This window comes from Eutrigla gurnardus (assembly GCF_963514095.1).
Source record: "Eutrigla gurnardus genome assembly, chromosome: 3".
In the NCBI taxonomy this organism is placed as follows: Eukaryota; Metazoa; Chordata; class Actinopteri; order Perciformes; family Triglidae; genus Eutrigla; species Eutrigla gurnardus.
Window position 1 is genome coordinate 23,193,209 of NC_139917.1, and position 18,319 is coordinate 23,211,527.

An 18,319-nucleotide genomic window follows, 5' to 3' on the forward strand; every position below is an offset into this window, starting at 1 on the left:
ACTGCTGCTGCCCGCCGCACAAAAAAAAAAAAAAGACACAAGAGGAGCACGTGTAGTGGGTGGTCCTCGGCACACCGCTTTCACGTGGCTCTAGCTCGAGCTCTGAGCGCGAGCCCAGCCGCCAGTCCAGCGTTGCAACAGCAGGGAGACAAACATCAGCATGGCTACGGAGATGGAGCCCTCGGAGTAAGTGCGCTTTCCTTTTTTGGGGGGGCTTTTCATGAATTACAAGTTTTCAGGGATAAGTCACTGAAAAGTAATCCACCTGTGTTCGGCGGCAACACAAACAGGAAAACATCAAGGTTATTAAACAGACTATACTGTGCGTGAGGCGCGTGCATTACGCATGAAGGTTGCGTTTAGAATAATGATAATCATTTGGGGGAAATCATCATTTTGCGTTGCGCCTTATTAATAGTTCACCCCCACAATAGCATGTGGCAGTATCACGTGAGCCTCATGTTTGAGATAAATAAACATAAACCTGGACGTATTGTTTACATCCGTCTTTTTCTGTGACGCAGATGTGTTGGTTGCGTGCGGGTGTTATGTGTGTGTGCGCCCGTGTGGGGTTTCTTCAGTGCGCCGTGGAGCCTCCCATTCAAACGCTGCTGCCTTTTCTTTATTAGTGCATTATTGATTGTGGCCGGTGTCGCCTGTGAGGCTGCCGAAATGGTCGCTTGGAGACATTTAATGGGATTTTTCTTTTTGATTAAAAGGAGGCGAGTTCGGGCTGTTTTGCAGTCAGTGACTGTTTCATCCACATGTGCCTGTTGATCTAACAGGCTCTCCCTCTCTGGAAGGCTTGTGTGGGCTTCTTCTGGGTTCTTTTATTGGTTCGTCTTCCTGCAGAGAAACGTAGAGATGGAGAACACATTGTTGCCAAAGTGAAGCTCATCTTATGGTGTTTTTTATGGGAGGTGGAAGCTAATTGGGAGCACATTAAGCATCCAAACATGGCATAGAATATCAGCGGGTGATGCAATTCCCCTCCATCCCCTGATGGAGGGGAATTGAGAAGCAACAGAGTTGTGGAACGGCTCAGCAGGTGTCTCTGAAGTCTGCAATCTATGGCCACGCATGTGTGACAGCATCTGGAAATATAACCGTGATTCAGTTTCCAGATTATCACTCATCATTAGTGTGTGAGACGTGATAAACCCTGAGCTCATGATACACCAGGGGGAAACAATCACTTCTACAGAAAGGTGTTATTGATACTGCAACTTGTAATTAAAACAGTTCCTATGCTTGCATGACTTCACCCCAGCACGTCAAAGATTAGAATAGGATTACCAGTCAGCATGTGGTGGTAACATGAACATTTTCCGTCCAGCGTGATCCGCCTGATAATGCAGTACCTCAAGGAGAACAACCTCTACCGGACACTGACCACCTTGCAGGAGGAAACCACCGTCTCGCTCAACACGGTGGAGAGCATCGACAGCTTCATTGCCGATATAAAGAACGGCCACTGGGACTCCGTCCTGCTGGCTATCGAGTCCCTCAAGTTGCCCGACAACACACTCATCGACCTTTATGAGCAGGTGACCTTTCGACACGGATCACCTCGTACTTTTCTTGGCTTGATTCTTTTTTTTTAATTGGCAGCGTCTGACGAATGCTGATCTCTTTCACCAGGTTGTAATGGAGCTCATTGAAATGAGGGAGGTGGGAGCGGCTCGCTCGCTCCTCAGACAAACCGACCCCATGATCATGCTGAAGCAGACGCAACCAGAGAGGTACACACATTTGGATAACCTGCTGACATGCTCCTACTTTGACCCTCGCGAGGTAAGACAATAACGTCTTTTTTCCCTTTTTAAATAGCTGCATCGCTAAGTTCTTTATTAAGTGAAGTACTTCCCGCAGGCGTACCCGAAAGGCAGCAGCAAGGAGAAGCGGCGCAGGGCGATAGCTGAGGCGCTGGTGAGGGAGGTCAGCGTGGTGCCGCCGTCTCGCCTCATGGGGCTCCTGGAACAAGTCGGTGTGAGTATAGTGATCAATAACTCTCTCTCTAATTGTATATCAAGGAAAGCTAATACCCCACAGCACTCTGGTTGTGAATCAAAGAGCAAACCATGCCCCTTATTTCTCCTTTTTTTCCATTGCTGCATGTACCACCTCAATAGGCCGTAAAATTACATTTTTTCAATCAACTTCTTAGTATGGATGATGGTGTCTCCGATGAACACACACTGTCCTGCCAAAGTCAGAGCAGTTAAATCACAGGAGTCTGAGCTCCTCCCCCTGGTTTGAAGCAGGCAGAGCTCGCTGAGGAAAAGGTGATGTCACGTACTTCTGGGTATCCATCAGAGTTTAACAACAATCAAAGCTGAACGTTATTACAGTAGCCTATTATGCACAAACATAAAATGTGTGGAAAATGCATGAAAAAAAAGGACTTTTTTTATGCTTGAAAAAGTTGGTGTTTCGATGCAAAATTTGGAAAAAGACTTTAATGGATGGAAAACAAACATAAATTAACATTTTATTTAGCTGGTTTGCATGGAAACATAAATCAAATCTGATCAAACCCACCCTCATGATGAGGCAGAATATCAGATTTTTACATTTTTTCTTAAATAAAAAAGATATTTTTCTAAACAGTCACTTTGATTTTGCATGAATATTTAGTTTTACAGAGAAATGCTTTGGAGATTAAGCAACTGCAGCTTCATTAGATGGAGCAACATATTTGGATAAAGTGCAGTCATGAAATTAGACCCAAACCATCAATATCATTTGTTTTTAATATGTCATTATTTGTTATATAGGTCTTTGTAAGAGATGCTCAGTTTCTGGAGTAACTGAAGGTCCATTGCATAATAGACCAGGAACAGGTTCTCATGGATCCTAAAACTAAGTATTAATACTGTACAATAGTTTATTGTGCTTTGGCTGTGGTATTCAATATATTCTTGTACTAAATGATAAAGTATATGAGGATATATCTGAAGGATGACATTATTCTTTGGTTTTGGAATCTGGGATCATCCGCATTCACAATTGTGTTCCTTTATTTCCATCACGCATTGCATTGTGGGAAAACATAGACAACATCAGTTTGAGTATGCAAGTTGGCATTTCTTAGTTATTTCTTGATTTTGTTGAGGTCTTGACATTGGCAAACTAAAACGCTTTCTGTTTTCTGTTGCCACAGTCTCTGAGAATGCAGCAGTGTCCGGACCAGCTGTCCCCCGACATGACCATCGACACATCTGGCAACAAGGACACACATGTGGAGGAGAGCTTTCCAACACAGCTGTACCGCCACATCAAGGTAGACCAGCGGTTCACATTAACGCACACTCACAGGGTCTATTTCATTCTATTCTCCTACTAAAGTGTGTGAAGGGTCAGACTGCTGCATGCTGGAACACTTTGTTAAAAGAAAAAAAAAAACACTTCAGTTTGAGTTTTATATCTAACGTGCATCTGGATCACAGGCATGTTTTCTATGTGACGTTTTAACCTGCAGTTTGGCCGGCGGTCACATGTGGAGTGTGCCCGCTTCTCTCCCGACGGCAAGTACCTAATCACCGGATCGGTGGACGGGTTCGTTGAAGTCTGGAACTTTAACACTGGAAACATTTGTAAGGTAATTTATGTTTCATAACACGACACTTAGTGATGATACTGAAACTTCTTTTGTAGTTTTTTTTTACATTTCGAATGAGTTGTTTTCACTTTCTTTTAGATGATGTTGAAAATGGTTTATGCATTATAACTGGATATTGTCTATACTATTTTGTAGCATGTTGTCCTGTTTGTATCTATCAAAGTTTGAATGCTGTCCTCTTATCGAAAAGGAGTTTTAAACATTTACCTGGTTAAATAACAGGGAAAGCAAGTATATACTATACAAGAAATTATGGACATCCCTTATTCTTCCATTTATTTGGTTTATTTACTTTATTTTCTGTTATGTGTGTGTGTGTGTGTGTGTGTGTGTGTGTGTGTGTGTGTGTGTGTGTGCATTAGGATTTAAAGTACCAGGCCCAAGACAGCTTCATGATGATGGACGACGCTGTGCTGTGTATGTGCTTCAGTCAGGATACAGATCTGCTGGCAACTGGGGCCCAGAATGGCAAAATAAAGGTTTTGATCTTATAATACCGTCTTACATCACCATTGGTTGATAACATTCCTCATATTTGCCAATATTTGGCAGTCTGATTACTTCTTCTCTCCCCCATAAATGTGTGTGTGTGTTGTTGGCGAAGGTGTGGAAGATCCAGAGTGGCTTGTGTCTGCGCCGGTTTGAGCACGCCCACGACAAAGGGGTGACCTGTCTGAGCTTCTCCAAGGACAACAACCACATCCTCAGTGCCTCCTTAAACCACACCATCAGGTGGGATGTAACACAGTTCATATTTGCATGGCTGACACACATATTTCTCATATAAGCCAACTTGACTTGTAGACTAACTGCATTGTGAACACATCCACTCGACTTGGAGTGCTTTGCCAAAGGTAAAAAAAATAAGAGATTAAGGACATTCTATTTATCTATCCATGGGGAGATTTATTGTAATAAGCAAGATAAATAAAATAGTATAATACCTAATACAGTACACTCAACTTAACTTGTTTAAAGGGGAAGTAAATACATAACTTACAAATTGTCTGCAAACAGTTTTCATAGAGAATCCAAACCAAAAAAAAAGAAAAGAAAATGTTTTGTTGTTTGCCAAAACTTTGCTTGTCTACTGTGGGAGGAGAGGAGAGCTTTCACTGACCTCAGACATGATTCACAAAACTTTCAAAATCATACACATGGAGATGAGTTCAGCCGGAAGGCAGTGAGCTCTTTTTACATCCCACGGTGGATTAGCACAGCAAGACAGAAGCAGAGAAGTACATGGGGAGAGAATTGGCAAATAACGTCCCCTTTCTTAAATGTCGCCTTCTAAACCGCATTGTGATATGTTTTAAGTTTTCTTTCTATCCTGGTGAATAATTTTCTTAACAATTTGGTAGAGCGCATTTTGAGTTCGGATATTTTGTTGCAAAATTCGTTGTTTCTAAACTGATGGAACATCTGCAACACCCAAACTGAATATTTCAACATAATACAATATAACCAACATATCTTGTTATAAATTGTTGACAAAATGTTTATTAGCTTACATTTTGGGACTTTTAGAGTTTTAAATAAAATCCAATGGATTCATTTAGGGTGATATTTAAGCTGTGAATGGATGCATGTAGGCAGTTTGAAATGGTTAGTGAAGAAGGGACCATTATGTGCTTTATCAAATACATTTTCAATATATATACATATATTTTTCCTTATTTCTTTCTTTGTTTTTCCAGTAAATCTGAAAGTTATGTGAACTGAACTGCTTTTTAAACCTTTGAAAAGCTCCATAACACCAGCATGCCTGATATCACATGTTGCACAAGTCGTGTACCTGAATGTAAATGATAAAGACGAGGACGTCTGCCTTTCACTTCCTCTGTCTCTCTCTCTCACTCTCACACACACACACAAATAAACTGAATCCCCGTCATAGTTGAGAAGTTGGATATCTATTCTGGACTCCCGGGGCTGTGGGCTGAGCCTCTCCGCTGCGTTGCGAGCACATGTGCCGTGTGGGTGCAGTTGAGAGAGACCGTGTGCTGCAGGCACAAAGCTGCAACGTGTTCCTTCCATTGCAAATTCCACCAGCAGGGGACTCTGAATTGTTTACACTCGGAAAAAATCCTCTCAGAGACGTAGTGAATCAAGTGATTAGCCGTTTGGTCACGGTTCAGCTGATCTGCACCCAGTCTCTCGGCGGGAGCTAAAAATACCGGCGTCGGCGACTCAGCAACACGTTCAGTCTGCATCCAACTTTTGATTTGAATAATGGATTTGTTTAATGAGTCAGAGCTGCTGTTTTATTAAGATTTCTTTTTGTCAATTTTCAGAATCCACGAACTGAGGTCAGGCAAGACACTTAAGGAGTTAAATGGCCATTCGTCGTTTGTAAATGACGCAACGTTTACTCCAGATGGATTTCACATCATTAGTGCCTCGTCCGACGGCACGGTTAAGGTACATTCAGCAAATAATATTTGTGTCTGTGCTGCTTCGTTATCCTCATGTGTCATTTTATGTGCATATTCTAGATTTGGAATACAAAAAGCTGCGAATGCCTCCACACTTTCAAATCTCTGACCCGGACGTCGGAAGTCCCCGTCAACAACGTGATCCCTCTCCCCCAGAATCCGGAGCACTTTGTGATCTGCAACCACTCCGACACGGTGGTCGTCTTGAGCATGGACGGTCAGGTGAGAGCACCTGATCAACATTTAAGTATTTTATTGTTTCATAATCGCACAATGTTTGCCATGATTCTCTTCTCACCCTTCTCCTCAGACGGTGAAGAGCTTCAGCTCAGACAGAAAGGAAAAGACTGACTTTGTGTGCTGTACCCTGTCACCCCGCGGGGAGTGGATTTACTGTGTGGGAGAGGACTTAGTGCTGTACTGCTTCAACTATACGACGGGGAGGCTGCAGAAAACGCTGACCGTAAGCTCTGCCCATAATATTCACTCATTACTGAAGGTCTGTGAGAGGAGGCGGTTCACCCTCCCTGTGCAGCCAGCGTTTTATATATCTGCTTATTTCCTCTCATTTAATCGTCTGACTGTGTCAACCGATCCCGAACAAGGTAGAGGCTGACAAAGGTGATCTGTGCTCCTCTGCTCCCGCAGGTTCACGAGAAAGATGTAATTGGCATCGCTCACCACCCATACGAGAATCTGATCGCCACATACAGCGAGGACGGCCTCCTAAGGCTGTGGAAACCTTAAGCTCCCTCCTGCATCGGCCTACGGAGAACCCAGAGAGCCTTACGCGTGGTTATAAAGCAATTTATTCATTTCTGCGTCGACAGATTAATACAAATGGATAGATGAATCCATCAGTAATTGTTCACCACAAGGTCCATTAAGTAGCTGGCGTGGAGCTTTAGGTCATGCGACATGACTTTCCATCAGCTTGTGGATTTTTCCGGTTGTCGTGGAATTGCTGATGTTAGCGTTTCAGGTGACGATGAGAGCGTCTGCTACGTTTGGCGGTGGATTAGTACGATTTTTGCAACACGGCGGGAATGTGGCAAAAAACAACAGTAGAGAGAAGTTAGTAGATCAAAATGGAGACGATGAAAATAGTTTCAATCTCCCTTTTAAAAATGAAAGGATAAGGCCTTCAGTATTCTTTATGGTCATAATGTCAATGAATTCCATCAACAAGAGTCATTTGGTTCCTATTGAAGATGTAAACCTTTACTGCCACAAATATAACGTTTCATGGGCACTGTTTTTTTGTTTTTTTTTAATAAATGTAAATAAAAGCAGGTGAATAATGCATTTATTGGGAACACTTTTGGCACTAGTGAGTCTCTACAGCACAACACACCTCTAAATAAACTACAGTACCCATGTTTCATGGTAGGAACCTAGTCACAGTTTTTAGACAACAACGGAGGTCAATGGCATAGAGAAATGCTTTATATTTGGCTTTGGATCCACATACAGTACTTGTTAGTCAGATCAATTCAGTGTTGGTACAACTCTTTTCATTTGACAGCAAAAAGAAAAAAAAGAAGAATATATCATGGATCCAGAAAATCCCCATTTTCATTTCTTCTGTCTTTATTAGACATGAAAATGCATGACAGTGAACTGTTGTGGAAACATCTTTCATGAATAACGCCTCTTGTTTGGGCATAAACAAACAATATCAGGTATATGATTTGTCAGTTTTGGATTATGACACTACTTTTGTAACTTTGATTCAGATGAAAGGATTTGTTTTGTCCTGTGTGTTCCCTGCATGCTACCTCAGTGCACTGTCTAAATGTGACTCCACAATAAATGAGTACTCGTTAAAAATATGCATGACTTATGATAAACCTCAATGGAGCTCCAGTGACACATTCTGTGTGTGTAATCGATAAATGTATTCAACGTGGTCACAATATTGTCGGTTTGTTGCACTGTTCATCAGTGTGCCTGCGAGAAGCAGAGCTACTGCCTCGACCAGTGTTCATTATTCGTACTACAGTATATTACACCGTCTATCATCAGTCTGTACTATCATCCATACAAAGTTGTTGCACAATAATGTTCGTTCATTATGCCATTTTGTACATTGATTGTTGTATATAATACTGCCAGTCATGTCAAAAATGATTATGAATAAAATGAACAAACCTCAAGTTGACAGTGTTTGTCTGCCATTTAAAAAAAATGTTAAGTATCAGGTTTGTTCTCCTAAATTAAAATGTTGTAGTTTCACAAAGCCAGATATGAAATCAATTTGAAACAAAAGAATATGCTGGTCCGTATGTTGGAAAGTGATTCAAATCGACAGACAATACAGATTCACATTTAGAAGCTGTAACCAGGGATGCCATTTGCAGTTTTGCTTAAAAAAGGTTGGAAGAAATTATGAATTTATCAAATAATGATGCAAATAATAATGAAACAAAAGGCGAATTAGAATTTAAATATTTCTTAAAGAAACTACATTACATGGTTACTATAAAATGCAGACACAAAAAGGTGGGGTTCCTCCAAAAAGAAGGACAGTGGCATTTGCAGTTTCAAGCTTTTGGTTTTAATTAAAAGCCTCTGCACACCCACACAGGTGTTTCCAATTATTGTGCCCGATTACACCTCTGAGTCTCTGAGAGCTTGAAACATTTCTCTCTGTTTTTTGTAATAATTAAATGTTTTAAATGTCATTGAATCTCCAGGTAATAAAAGTAAATATTAATTACAGAAAGCAATACCACAATTTAGAGTCACCATCAAACTGCATTTAATAGAAAACATGAGCATAAACATGTAGATCATTGGTCCTAACGCACATACTGTCAGTCAAATTACAAACTTGACAACACGTACTTGAGATGAGTTTTTAACAATATCCAAGGCAAAGTCAGCACTGAAAAAACCCTGCACAAGTAGCTTCAAGTTGAGTTATGATAAGGCTTTCAAACAAGCAGACACTTACGGAGGTACCGGGTGTGCCGATTTTAAGTCCCTCTATAACCTCCAGCCAACCCATTTGGCATTTATGATTAAGACTAGAAATATGAAAAATGAAGTCAGCAAAAACCATCAATAAATTTAATTAAAACTTGTAATTCCAGATTTTGGTATGAATCAATTAATCTTAACATTTTTAAAATTGCATAACTGAAAATAAATCTCAAAAATCCAATCTTTAAAACAACAACCTAGACATTACCACATCATTTTGTACAACTTGGATGCAACATGGCACTCGATACTTAGTAAAAGAGAGGGACAACATTTGCCATCAAGGCATTAGGGATGATAAGAAGCAAGTGAACTGGATTATAAGGTATTGTTAATTAAGGCTCCAAAAACACATAAAATCTAGAACACCAAATAATCTTAAAATAGCCATTCTGAGTTTGATTTAAGTTATCCAGATAACCTGCTTCTTGGAACCCATGAGCTGTTATTATTTTTCTTTTCAAAATAAAGTGACTTCTTACTCATCTTTGACCTTCCACTTGTGAATACTTACCCTACTGTTAAAATGCAGTCATATGGCTCACATCAAACTGTGTTGCTTATACACATGAGATGTTCTACTTTGCACACAAGTTTTAAAAAAAAAATGTGCGGCATCACCACAGAAAACTGATTGCAGCTCAAAAATACTAAACCTTACTTAAATATTAGTTTGTATAATCTACATTAGTGGCTTGAACCTAAACACTGCCATGCCTGAATCATTGTCACCTTGCTTCTCACCTCACATCTTCTTGCCAGAAAATAGCCCTTGAAAGGGTAAAACAGCATAATTGTTTCAATGTAAGTCCTGCTCTGAAGACCTACCCCGCCCCCCATCACTAAGATCTGAAGATTGGGTCTTTACACACAACGGATTGAACAAGTCATCAACAAGTGGTTCACAACAACAACTGATGTAGTAACACAATTAAAAAAAAAGTTATTATCATATCAATATTGGCAACTTTTTTTAGTGTAAATGCATAAAAAGCAGGCAGTTTTTGTTCAGAAAAAAAGTGTTTCTGAAGCCTCTGTGATACCCCTCGTCACTAATCACAGTGCGATTGGAAAAAGAAACCATGGTTAAAATGAGGTTCCAGAGATGAAGATGAATCCCATTCACCCAGCTCCAAGGTTAATCCTGGATACTCCACTTCATAAAAAAAATCAAGAGGGTGTTAGGACACCGTTTTCAGATTGAGGTTTAAAGAAAACTCTGAAAAAACCGTTAAAGTAATTAAATAAAAAGTGCAACAAAAAAAAATCTAAAAAGGTGCTTTATTTTAGAGATGAGCGGAGGACTTCTGGATTAACAACTGACCAGTGGTTGATTAAGACGTTTGGCACTGAACACCACCAGGGTTGGCATAGTCGTCTTCTTCCATGTAGCAGTACTGATGGTTGTGTCTTTTTCTGTTCTCGAGGTCACAGTCCTCCAGGTCGGCATAGATGTAGAGGTCATCGTCCATACTCTCTGGCTGCTCTGCATCCAGCTTGTCTGGAAGGTAGCGCCCCAGCTCCTTCAGCTTGTCCTCGGAAAGGAAGTTGGCTTGTGGGAACACTACCTAAAAAAAGGAAACAAGCAGAAACGATTTGATTAAAACAAACGTGAAACTGTTTAGCTTCGCCAGTTTAATGTTTTTTGCTTGTTGGTATTTTTATTAGTGAAGTGAGACATTTATCCATGTATGGGTGTGGCAAGTGTGTGGTTTGTTTCAGGCCATGGGCATGTTGTGCAGGTTTGTGTGTATGAGGCTGATATGGATTGATATTCTTTAATAGGAGACAGCATGTGTAAAATAAAAATGAAATAAAAATTGGACTATCTAACTTATAAGTAATAGGGGATAAGAAGAGAACAGATAAAGTGAAAATGTACTGTATATTATTGGATATATTAACTAAATATTATTGTATGTGTGCGTATGTATGTATATATTACATATACATCACAATAACTTTAATTATGGCAATTAGTAGTGGTGTTTTCACTATATACTCTATTATATTCATCTAAAATATGCAAATGCATAGAACGCGTATAGAGATAAATCTTAAATATGTAAAGTGAAAATACTTAGTGATATGTGTCGATATGTACAGGTACACTTTTTAAATTTGTATTTTGATTATTTGTTTGTATCATCATTTATATGATTACTTGCCATGGGGTTTGAAATAAATAAACTGAACCGAAAGACTTCTTACCGAAAAGTGAATAATAAGGCGCCCCTTCTCAAACGGTCTGCGATACATGGGCATCCCTTCATTCAAGACGCACTTCGTGTCTCCAGGCTTGATCAGTTCGCCTGTGATAAAAACATGGGCCACAGATTTACAAATCTGAAAACAGAAAATATATTTTACATGCCCTCATCATTTGAAACTATTTTGCCAATACCTGATGAATGCATATGGATTTGGGCCATTGATTTATTCCCGATTAAAATAAATAAATTGAGTAAGAATTATTACTTTTTTTTTTTTTTTCTCATAGAGATTTTCGTTAACCACCTTAAAAAAAAAGAAAAAAAAGCACCGTATGTGTCTTTTTTGCCTTTCAAATACCAGTATTTGCAAATAGGGGAAAAGCTTGAACATCAGATAACCAACATTCAGTAAAGGCTGTGTATTTGATGATTTGGTCTACCTGGATGTGAGGTGATGAGGAGAGTTCTGTTATCCAGTGTCTGAACAGGCTTCTTGAAACCACATAAAGCCTCAACCAGCTGCAACTCCATTGACATGATCAGGTCCTCTCCTTTCCTGAAAAAAAAGGCAGAGGTGATTTTACTGGTTGGACTTGAATTCTAAAAGTGTCATGTTCAAATTTAACAAGGGTGCAGTTGAAAGGAACTTCTGGTAATAACTTAGATTTCTCCTGACACATTCTTCTTCTTTGGCTCATGTACCACTTACATATTCAGTACCAGGCCATATAACATACTGTTTATATCGTCTATACAGGAATAATATAATCCCTATATCCGCCAGGACAGATCATCAGAAACACAGGACAATTGAGAACAGAGAATAGAATACCTGGTGAAATGGGAATGTTCTCGCTGGTCCAAGACAATGATGATATCACCTGGCTCAATTCCTGGCTCCTGGTCTCCCTCTCCATGGAAAACGATCTTCTGGCCATCTCTCATTCCTAGGGCAGATAAGTGACTGAGTGATATATGCACAATGTCTTTTTATCAAGTTGCTCTTCCATCAGTCACAGATGAGTTCAGATGAACTCTCCCTTCACTCTCACCTTTGTCAATGTGCACCTCCAAAATCTTCTTCTGGCGAAGGATCTTTCGACCTCCGCATGCTTTGCAGCGGTCCTTGTGACTGATTCTTTGTCCTTGGCCTTGACAGTTGTGGCACACTGTGGACACTTGCTGGACCATACCTGGTATTAGTTGGTGCATGCGTACCTGCATGCCTGTGCCATGGCATGTCATGCACATCTGTGCAGCTCCTTTCCGACTACCACGACCTGCCAAGAAAAATAAACGTTCAGCACACGGATGAAGGCTATTTTTGTTTTAGGTTTGGTGTATTACATAAAGTGTGGTGAACCCAAGAACGAGGACTGGATTACATGTACAAGAATGATGTGTTTTGTTATTGGACAAAGGGCCTTTTCATAGCCTGCTTGGGTCCGCATGTGATGAAGAGCCTGCTTGGATCACTTAACAAGTCCAGTGACAAACACTAAGAGGAGACTGTAAAAGAACATTAAAATAACCTACCTTCACATCTTTCACAAATAGTATTCTTCTGAAGAGCAAGTTTTCGTGTAGCTCCATTATAAAGATCTTCCAGTGTCACTGTAATCTGATGAACAATGTTCTTTCCTAGGGCAAGACAAATCAGATTTCAATAATACCGTTTGTTGAAATACAGTTGGCATTTGATAAGATTGCATCAACACCCTCCTTGTATTAGTTTCCTCTCACATTAATTATTAAAATAATTAATATTCTTTACGAAACCCAAACAAAAACATTTTTCATTATGGTCCCTTAAATTTGTTTTTAACAACTGAAAACAATAATTGTACTGGGCAGTATATATATTGCAGTTCAAGAATAAACTTGTGTGGCTCCAAACAGACACAATTCGCACATCATCTCATCTTAGTGTTTACTTCTTGAATCTTTACATACCTTTTCGCTCTCTGTGCATTCGACTACCCCCACCAAAAAACAAGTCAAAGATGTCCATGGGCGACGCAAAGCTCCCACCACCGCCGCCGCCAGTCCCTCCTTCCTTTATAGCCTTTTCACCACCACGGTCATATACCTCTCTCTTCTTGGCATCTGACAAAACCTCATATGCCTGAGAAATCTGCTTGAACTACAAAGCAAAAAAAACACACTTCTTTGAAGAGGGTACATGTAAAAACATACAGCTGATTAAAAGATTTATTTCACACTGGGAGCAAAAAAATACCAGCGGACTTCAAATTCTTCTTTTACATGACCTTTACATATGCCACAATAATATTTAAAAATGACCAAACACCCGAAATTTTGTCTTTCTGGTAAATTTTACACTATATTATAATATTAAGATTGTTATGAATAAATTGCCATCACAAATGTGTATGCACGCTAAATTACTTGCATACAAATTATATACCGCTGCAAATGTTTCGAAGGGCAAAAAAAAGGTACTCACTTTCTCTCCTTCCGTGGGATTTTTGTCAGGGTGGTATTTCAAAGCTAGCTTGCGATAGGCCCTTTTCAGTTCGTCAGGAGTAGCAATAGGTTTCACACCTAATGTGTCATAGAAGCCCGTTTCCTTGACCATGTTTGTCTTTGATGGATAACCTTAGGAAAGTAAAAAGAAAGGCAAAAATACAAACAATATTTCAATATTCAGTTCCAGTTTAGCTCTCAAACACCTCTGAAACAAGGGGAAATGGAGGACTTGCATGCAAATACAAACTAAGCATATCATCATGTGGTAATGTCTGCGAGAGGTGCCTTTACGTTGTCAGTGGTGGAAATGTTAGGCATGTTAGGCCTTGTATTCAGCTTTAGAGAGAGACATTTGTAAACACTCTGTTTCGCTCATGTAAATGTCGGTGGACAAACATTTTTAAAATGTTCCATATCATACAATCCAACGTAGCACAACTGTGTGGCCTAAAACGTAGCTTTCAATTGAATCATCATCTCTCCGACTTATTATTACAAGCTTTGTAAATGTACAACGACCACTAGTAGATTGCATTGCACTGTGCAGATGTAATAAGATGTAATGGCATCTCAGTCTGTTTCCACAATGAAATATATGCTTACGGTACACTTGAAATTCACTTCATGTCAAGGTCTCATTTTTCAACGTTGACAGTGTGCCCCAGTGTACTGCTCACTTATGGTTATCGTTTGAAGATAATTTATTCAGAATGGTAATATACGAGAATGAGAATATATCTGCGTCCAGATTTATAATGCTACTCATACATTAGCATAATAACCCAGATATGAGACTGAGATGAGCATCAGGTGTCGTCGTCGTTACACGTATTCTCTCAAGAACAGCTAGGCCTATACCGAATAAACAGGCGTTTTAGTTAATTAGTTATAGCATTCATGACTCACACCAAAGATGCCGCAGTTTCTCTTTCCATTGCGAATGTGAGCAAATGTTAGTTAGTTGTAGTGTTGACTAACAGTTACATTGTGTGATATGGTTTGTAGTAAATATCTAATCATTATCATTCTTTACGTTTGGACCATGAGCCTGACACGAAATGTAACGATTATTACACGGTAGACAGAGGAAAAAGAAAAACATACAGGGAGGTTCAAATATAACGCAACGTTACTTTTTACACGTCATGCTTGTTTCGCTTAACGTGAACGTTACTTGCACTAAATATTTCCTCAAATCACGAGAGGCAGGCGCTATCAACCACGGACGTTATGTAACCAACACTGGTTTATTGTGGTTGACATGAGTCTGGTTTATGCGAATAAATCAACAACTACTGCTCGTGATGGAGGTGACAAGGTTTCACATAGGCCCCTACGTACTTTAGCTAGCGTTACTCAACCTAGCCCAAGCTAGCCTCGCTAAAGCTAACACGCTATATCCATGTTGTTTCTCTAACAATTAGCTCCAGAATTAGAAAGTGACACTGGTACAAATAAAATATGTCATAGTCGATATTTTGATATTTTCCAACCTTGTATGAAGAGAGTAGTTTGAATCCTCGCAACCTCAGCTCTCTCACAGACTCTTCCAGAAGCTTCTCTTCAAACCCGCCTCCACAAAAATCTGATTTGGTGACGTCAATTTCCTGCGACGGAACGAGTCACCAAAACAAAAGCTGTGTCCCAATGTGTGGGGCTGCAGTGCTGTAATAGCTAGCTACAGGCTGCGTCTTGTCTGCCTAACTAAAGAAGAAGAAGAAGAAGAAGAAGCTAGCTACATAACCTGATAAAATGCCAATTTGCTGGCTTATCAGCGAGGAGGACAATCATAAACCCATTCGACTGCCTCACCAACAGACAGTTTTCCTGGGTCGAGGTCCAGAGACCACTATTAAAGACAAAAAATGCTCTCGACAGCAAGGTAATACAACGAAACATGTATGTATGATACACCGGCCACGTTAGCATGTAGATTTAAACATAAAAAAGGGTTTATTAAAAAAATCTCTCCCAGTTAAGCCGGTTATAACTGTATTTGCTTGTTTTGTTGTCCTTTCGAAAGGCGCCCATAAATACAGTGTGTCCTGATTATTAAGTGTATGAGACAAACTTTAACCTGTGTCTTTGATTCTCAACCAGTTGAGTTGAAAGCAGAATGCAACAAAGGTTATGTCACAGTTAAACAGGTAAGAAACATAGGGAACATTTATGTTATCATAGTGAAACTCATTGGACTTTAGAAAGCACATGTAATACTGAGTTTTGTGAAATACTTGTAATCAATCACTGTTTATTTAACTGTGTATCTCCTTGTCTTTGTTCCAAAGCTGGGCTTGAACCCCACCACAATAGATGCGACAGTGGTGGGAAAGGACAATGAGGTCAAAATGAGGGCTGGACAGCAGCTTCGTATTGTCAATCAGCTCTACCCATACACTGTACATTTCAAGGAGAATTCCACCAGGGACCACGGCGGCACCAAAAGACAACGAGAGCCAGCTTCAGAGGACAGAGAGGGTTGCAGAGAGGCTCAGAGTGTGAAATCAGCCAAAAAGACAGAAAAAGTCTCCTTGTCAGTCAGCCATGGAGACGCCACAAAAGACAGTGTAAGAGAAGTAAGACAGTGTGTGCACCTATTTAATGTATGATTTTGATGATGTCTACATGTTTTTCCACTTGTGTGGATTTTCTATAGAGCCAGTATGTTACGTTTTATAAAAAAAAAACACTTTACCTTTAATTTGTTGCAGGGACATTTTGGACATTGGAGCCAAGGTCTGAAGACCTCAATGCAAGACCCAAACATGCAGGTAGCTGTTGTAAAAAGAGATGTATAGTTTGTGTGATGCTACCTGATCCGGATCCCAGCTGGATTTGTTACTCCATGACTTTAGTGTGTTAATCTGACTGAGAATGTTTAACAAAACACGCTGCCCCTTTCTCTAGGTGTACAAAGATGATAAAGTAGTGGTAATCAAAGATAAATACCCCAAAGCTCGCTACCACTGGCTGGTCCTCCCATGGCAGACCATTTCCAGCCTGAAGGCCTTATGTAAAGAGCACTGCGACCTGGTGAAACACATGCAGCAAGTTGCCGACCAGTTGGTTCAGCAATGTCCAGATTCTGGCTCGCTACGCTTCCGCACAGGGTACCATGCCATCCCCAGTATGAGGTACAGTAAGTTATAGCTGTTTGAATGGTACTAATACATTGGTAGCACACTAAAAGCTTTCAAGACAACTAACATATTTTCTTACCGATAACTATTGATTTCAGTATTATTCAAGAATGTATTAAAAGCATCAGTAGGGTAAATTTAAACAAATCTGTGTTGCCATTTATGCAAATTTGACCCCAAAGTTTCGCGAGAAGGAGGTTCAGCACATATTTGATGTAGACGCATCAAAAAGTAATACATTTTCTGTATATTCTCTTTTACAGTCAGGTTCACCTCCATGTGATCAGCCAAGACTTTGACTCTCCTTGTTTAAAGAACAAAAAGCACTGGAACTCATTCACAACTGACTATTTCGTAGAGTCCCAGGGTGAGAGCAAATTAAAAAACAGTTTTGTTGTGATGTTGGTGTTTTATTAACTTTGCATACCACTGAAGGAAATTGTGTCTTTTGCTGCAGTTAAGTCGTTTTTTTATCCCCTTGTTGTTCTCTGCAGATGTCATTCAGATGCTTGAAACAAATGGAAGGGTCACTGTGAAAGAAGGAGCCAGCGAGTTGTTGAAACTGCCTCTCCGCTGTCACATGTGTCTCAAAGAGGTTTCCACTATTCCAGCTCTGAAGGAACACTTGAAGTCTCACTTTTCCAGCTGAGAACGTGTCCTTAAAATGTTTATAGGTTCAACATAGGACTGTTGTAAGGTTGGGTATTATTTTAGAATTTTAATCCATGGTCATTATATGACCGGACAGATGCCGTAGCTATAGTTGCGGTTTGAGCATGTCATTTCTCTCTGTATGTTTTAAGAAGAGGGTCACTGTGTGAAGAGGCCCAATCCCTGCAATGGGAAATCCCATATTACATCTATTGTCCCCACATGTCACATAAATTTGTTGTATTAAATGTTTTCCAAAAACTGAATATTGTATTTTTCAAATTATAGTCTTACAGCTTGAGTTTACAGCTTCGGAAGTTCTGAGCTGTTAATATTGCATTAGAGAACAACAACAAAACATGTTTTAAATGAAGCTATCAGGCTAGGAATAGACACACCAGTCTAATAATCTTTGTTGAAAAGAGACTGTTTCATGCCAGACAAAGTTACCATGGCATCTGATATTATTACTTAACAAGATAGATTTTACCCCTAGCGCCCAAAGCTTGCCGAGTCGACAATTGCCAAAGCTTGACAAAACTTGACTCCGTATAAAATAAGAAGGAAAAAGTTAGCCCCTGTACACCCATAATGTACCCATACACTTATGAATTATTATAGCTGAGGAGACTTCTCTAGTGTTCATCTGTGATTAGTGTTCACAGATTGTGCTCGATTGATTGTTAGTTTTGTTATGCCGGTTAGGATGGGACAACTTTAACCTTTATCAGGTTGATGACATTATTTATGCCCCAGCATAGAACTGCATAATGTTAAATATCA

At 39.8% G+C, this 18,319-nt stretch overlaps 3 protein-coding genes across 5 annotated transcripts; 2 read left to right on the plus strand and 1 right to left on the minus strand.

Moving 5' to 3' along the window:
- The first annotated feature begins 43 nt into the window (after positions 1-43).
- On the plus strand, positions 44-10,122 carry LOC311009885 (WD40 repeat-containing protein SMU1-like). 2 transcript variants are annotated; one of them, XM_084004313.1, is made up of 12 exons: positions 44-186; positions 1,337-1,547; positions 1,642-1,794; positions 1,873-1,989; positions 3,164-3,283; positions 3,482-3,601; positions 3,985-4,101; positions 4,227-4,354; positions 5,917-6,043; positions 6,118-6,279; positions 6,368-6,520; positions 6,706-10,122. In XM_084004313.1, the coding sequence occupies exons 1-12, from the start codon at positions 161-163 to the stop codon at positions 6,802-6,804; spliced, it is 1,533 nt and encodes a 510-aa protein (XP_083860439.1). In that variant the 5' UTR covers positions 44-160; the 3' UTR covers positions 6,805-10,122. The 2 variants fall into 2 exon arrangements, with proteins under 2 accessions (XP_083860439.1, XP_083860440.1); XM_084004314.1 differs by having other exon boundaries at positions 3,179-3,283.
- On the minus strand, positions 8,802-15,333 carry dnaja1 (DnaJ heat shock protein family (Hsp40) member A1). Its single transcript, XM_084004330.1, has 9 exons — positions 15,239-15,333; positions 13,723-13,874; positions 13,209-13,398; positions 12,792-12,896; positions 12,308-12,535; positions 12,088-12,202; positions 11,696-11,811; positions 11,254-11,354; positions 8,802-10,610 (listed from the first exon to the last, which is right to left on the minus strand). The coding sequence occupies exons 2-9, from the start codon at positions 13,852-13,854 to the stop codon at positions 10,377-10,379; spliced, it is 1,221 nt and encodes a 406-aa protein (XP_083860456.1). The 5' UTR covers positions 13,855-13,874; positions 15,239-15,333; the 3' UTR covers positions 8,802-10,376.
- Positions 15,334-15,419: 86 nt separating this feature from the next.
- On the plus strand, positions 15,420-17,767 carry aptx (aprataxin). 2 transcript variants are annotated; one of them, XM_084004347.1, is made up of 7 exons: positions 15,420-15,627; positions 15,846-15,892; positions 16,034-16,321; positions 16,457-16,516; positions 16,653-16,879; positions 17,149-17,252; positions 17,380-17,767. In XM_084004347.1, exons 1-7 carry the CDS (start codon positions 15,498-15,500, stop codon positions 17,532-17,534), a joined length of 1,011 nt encoding a protein of 336 aa, XP_083860473.1. In that variant the 5' UTR covers positions 15,420-15,497; the 3' UTR covers positions 17,535-17,767. The 2 variants fall into 2 exon arrangements, with proteins under 2 accessions (XP_083860473.1, XP_083860474.1); XM_084004348.1 differs by having other exon boundaries at positions 15,423-15,627; positions 16,034-16,312.
- The last annotated feature ends 552 nt before the right edge of the window (positions 17,768-18,319 follow it).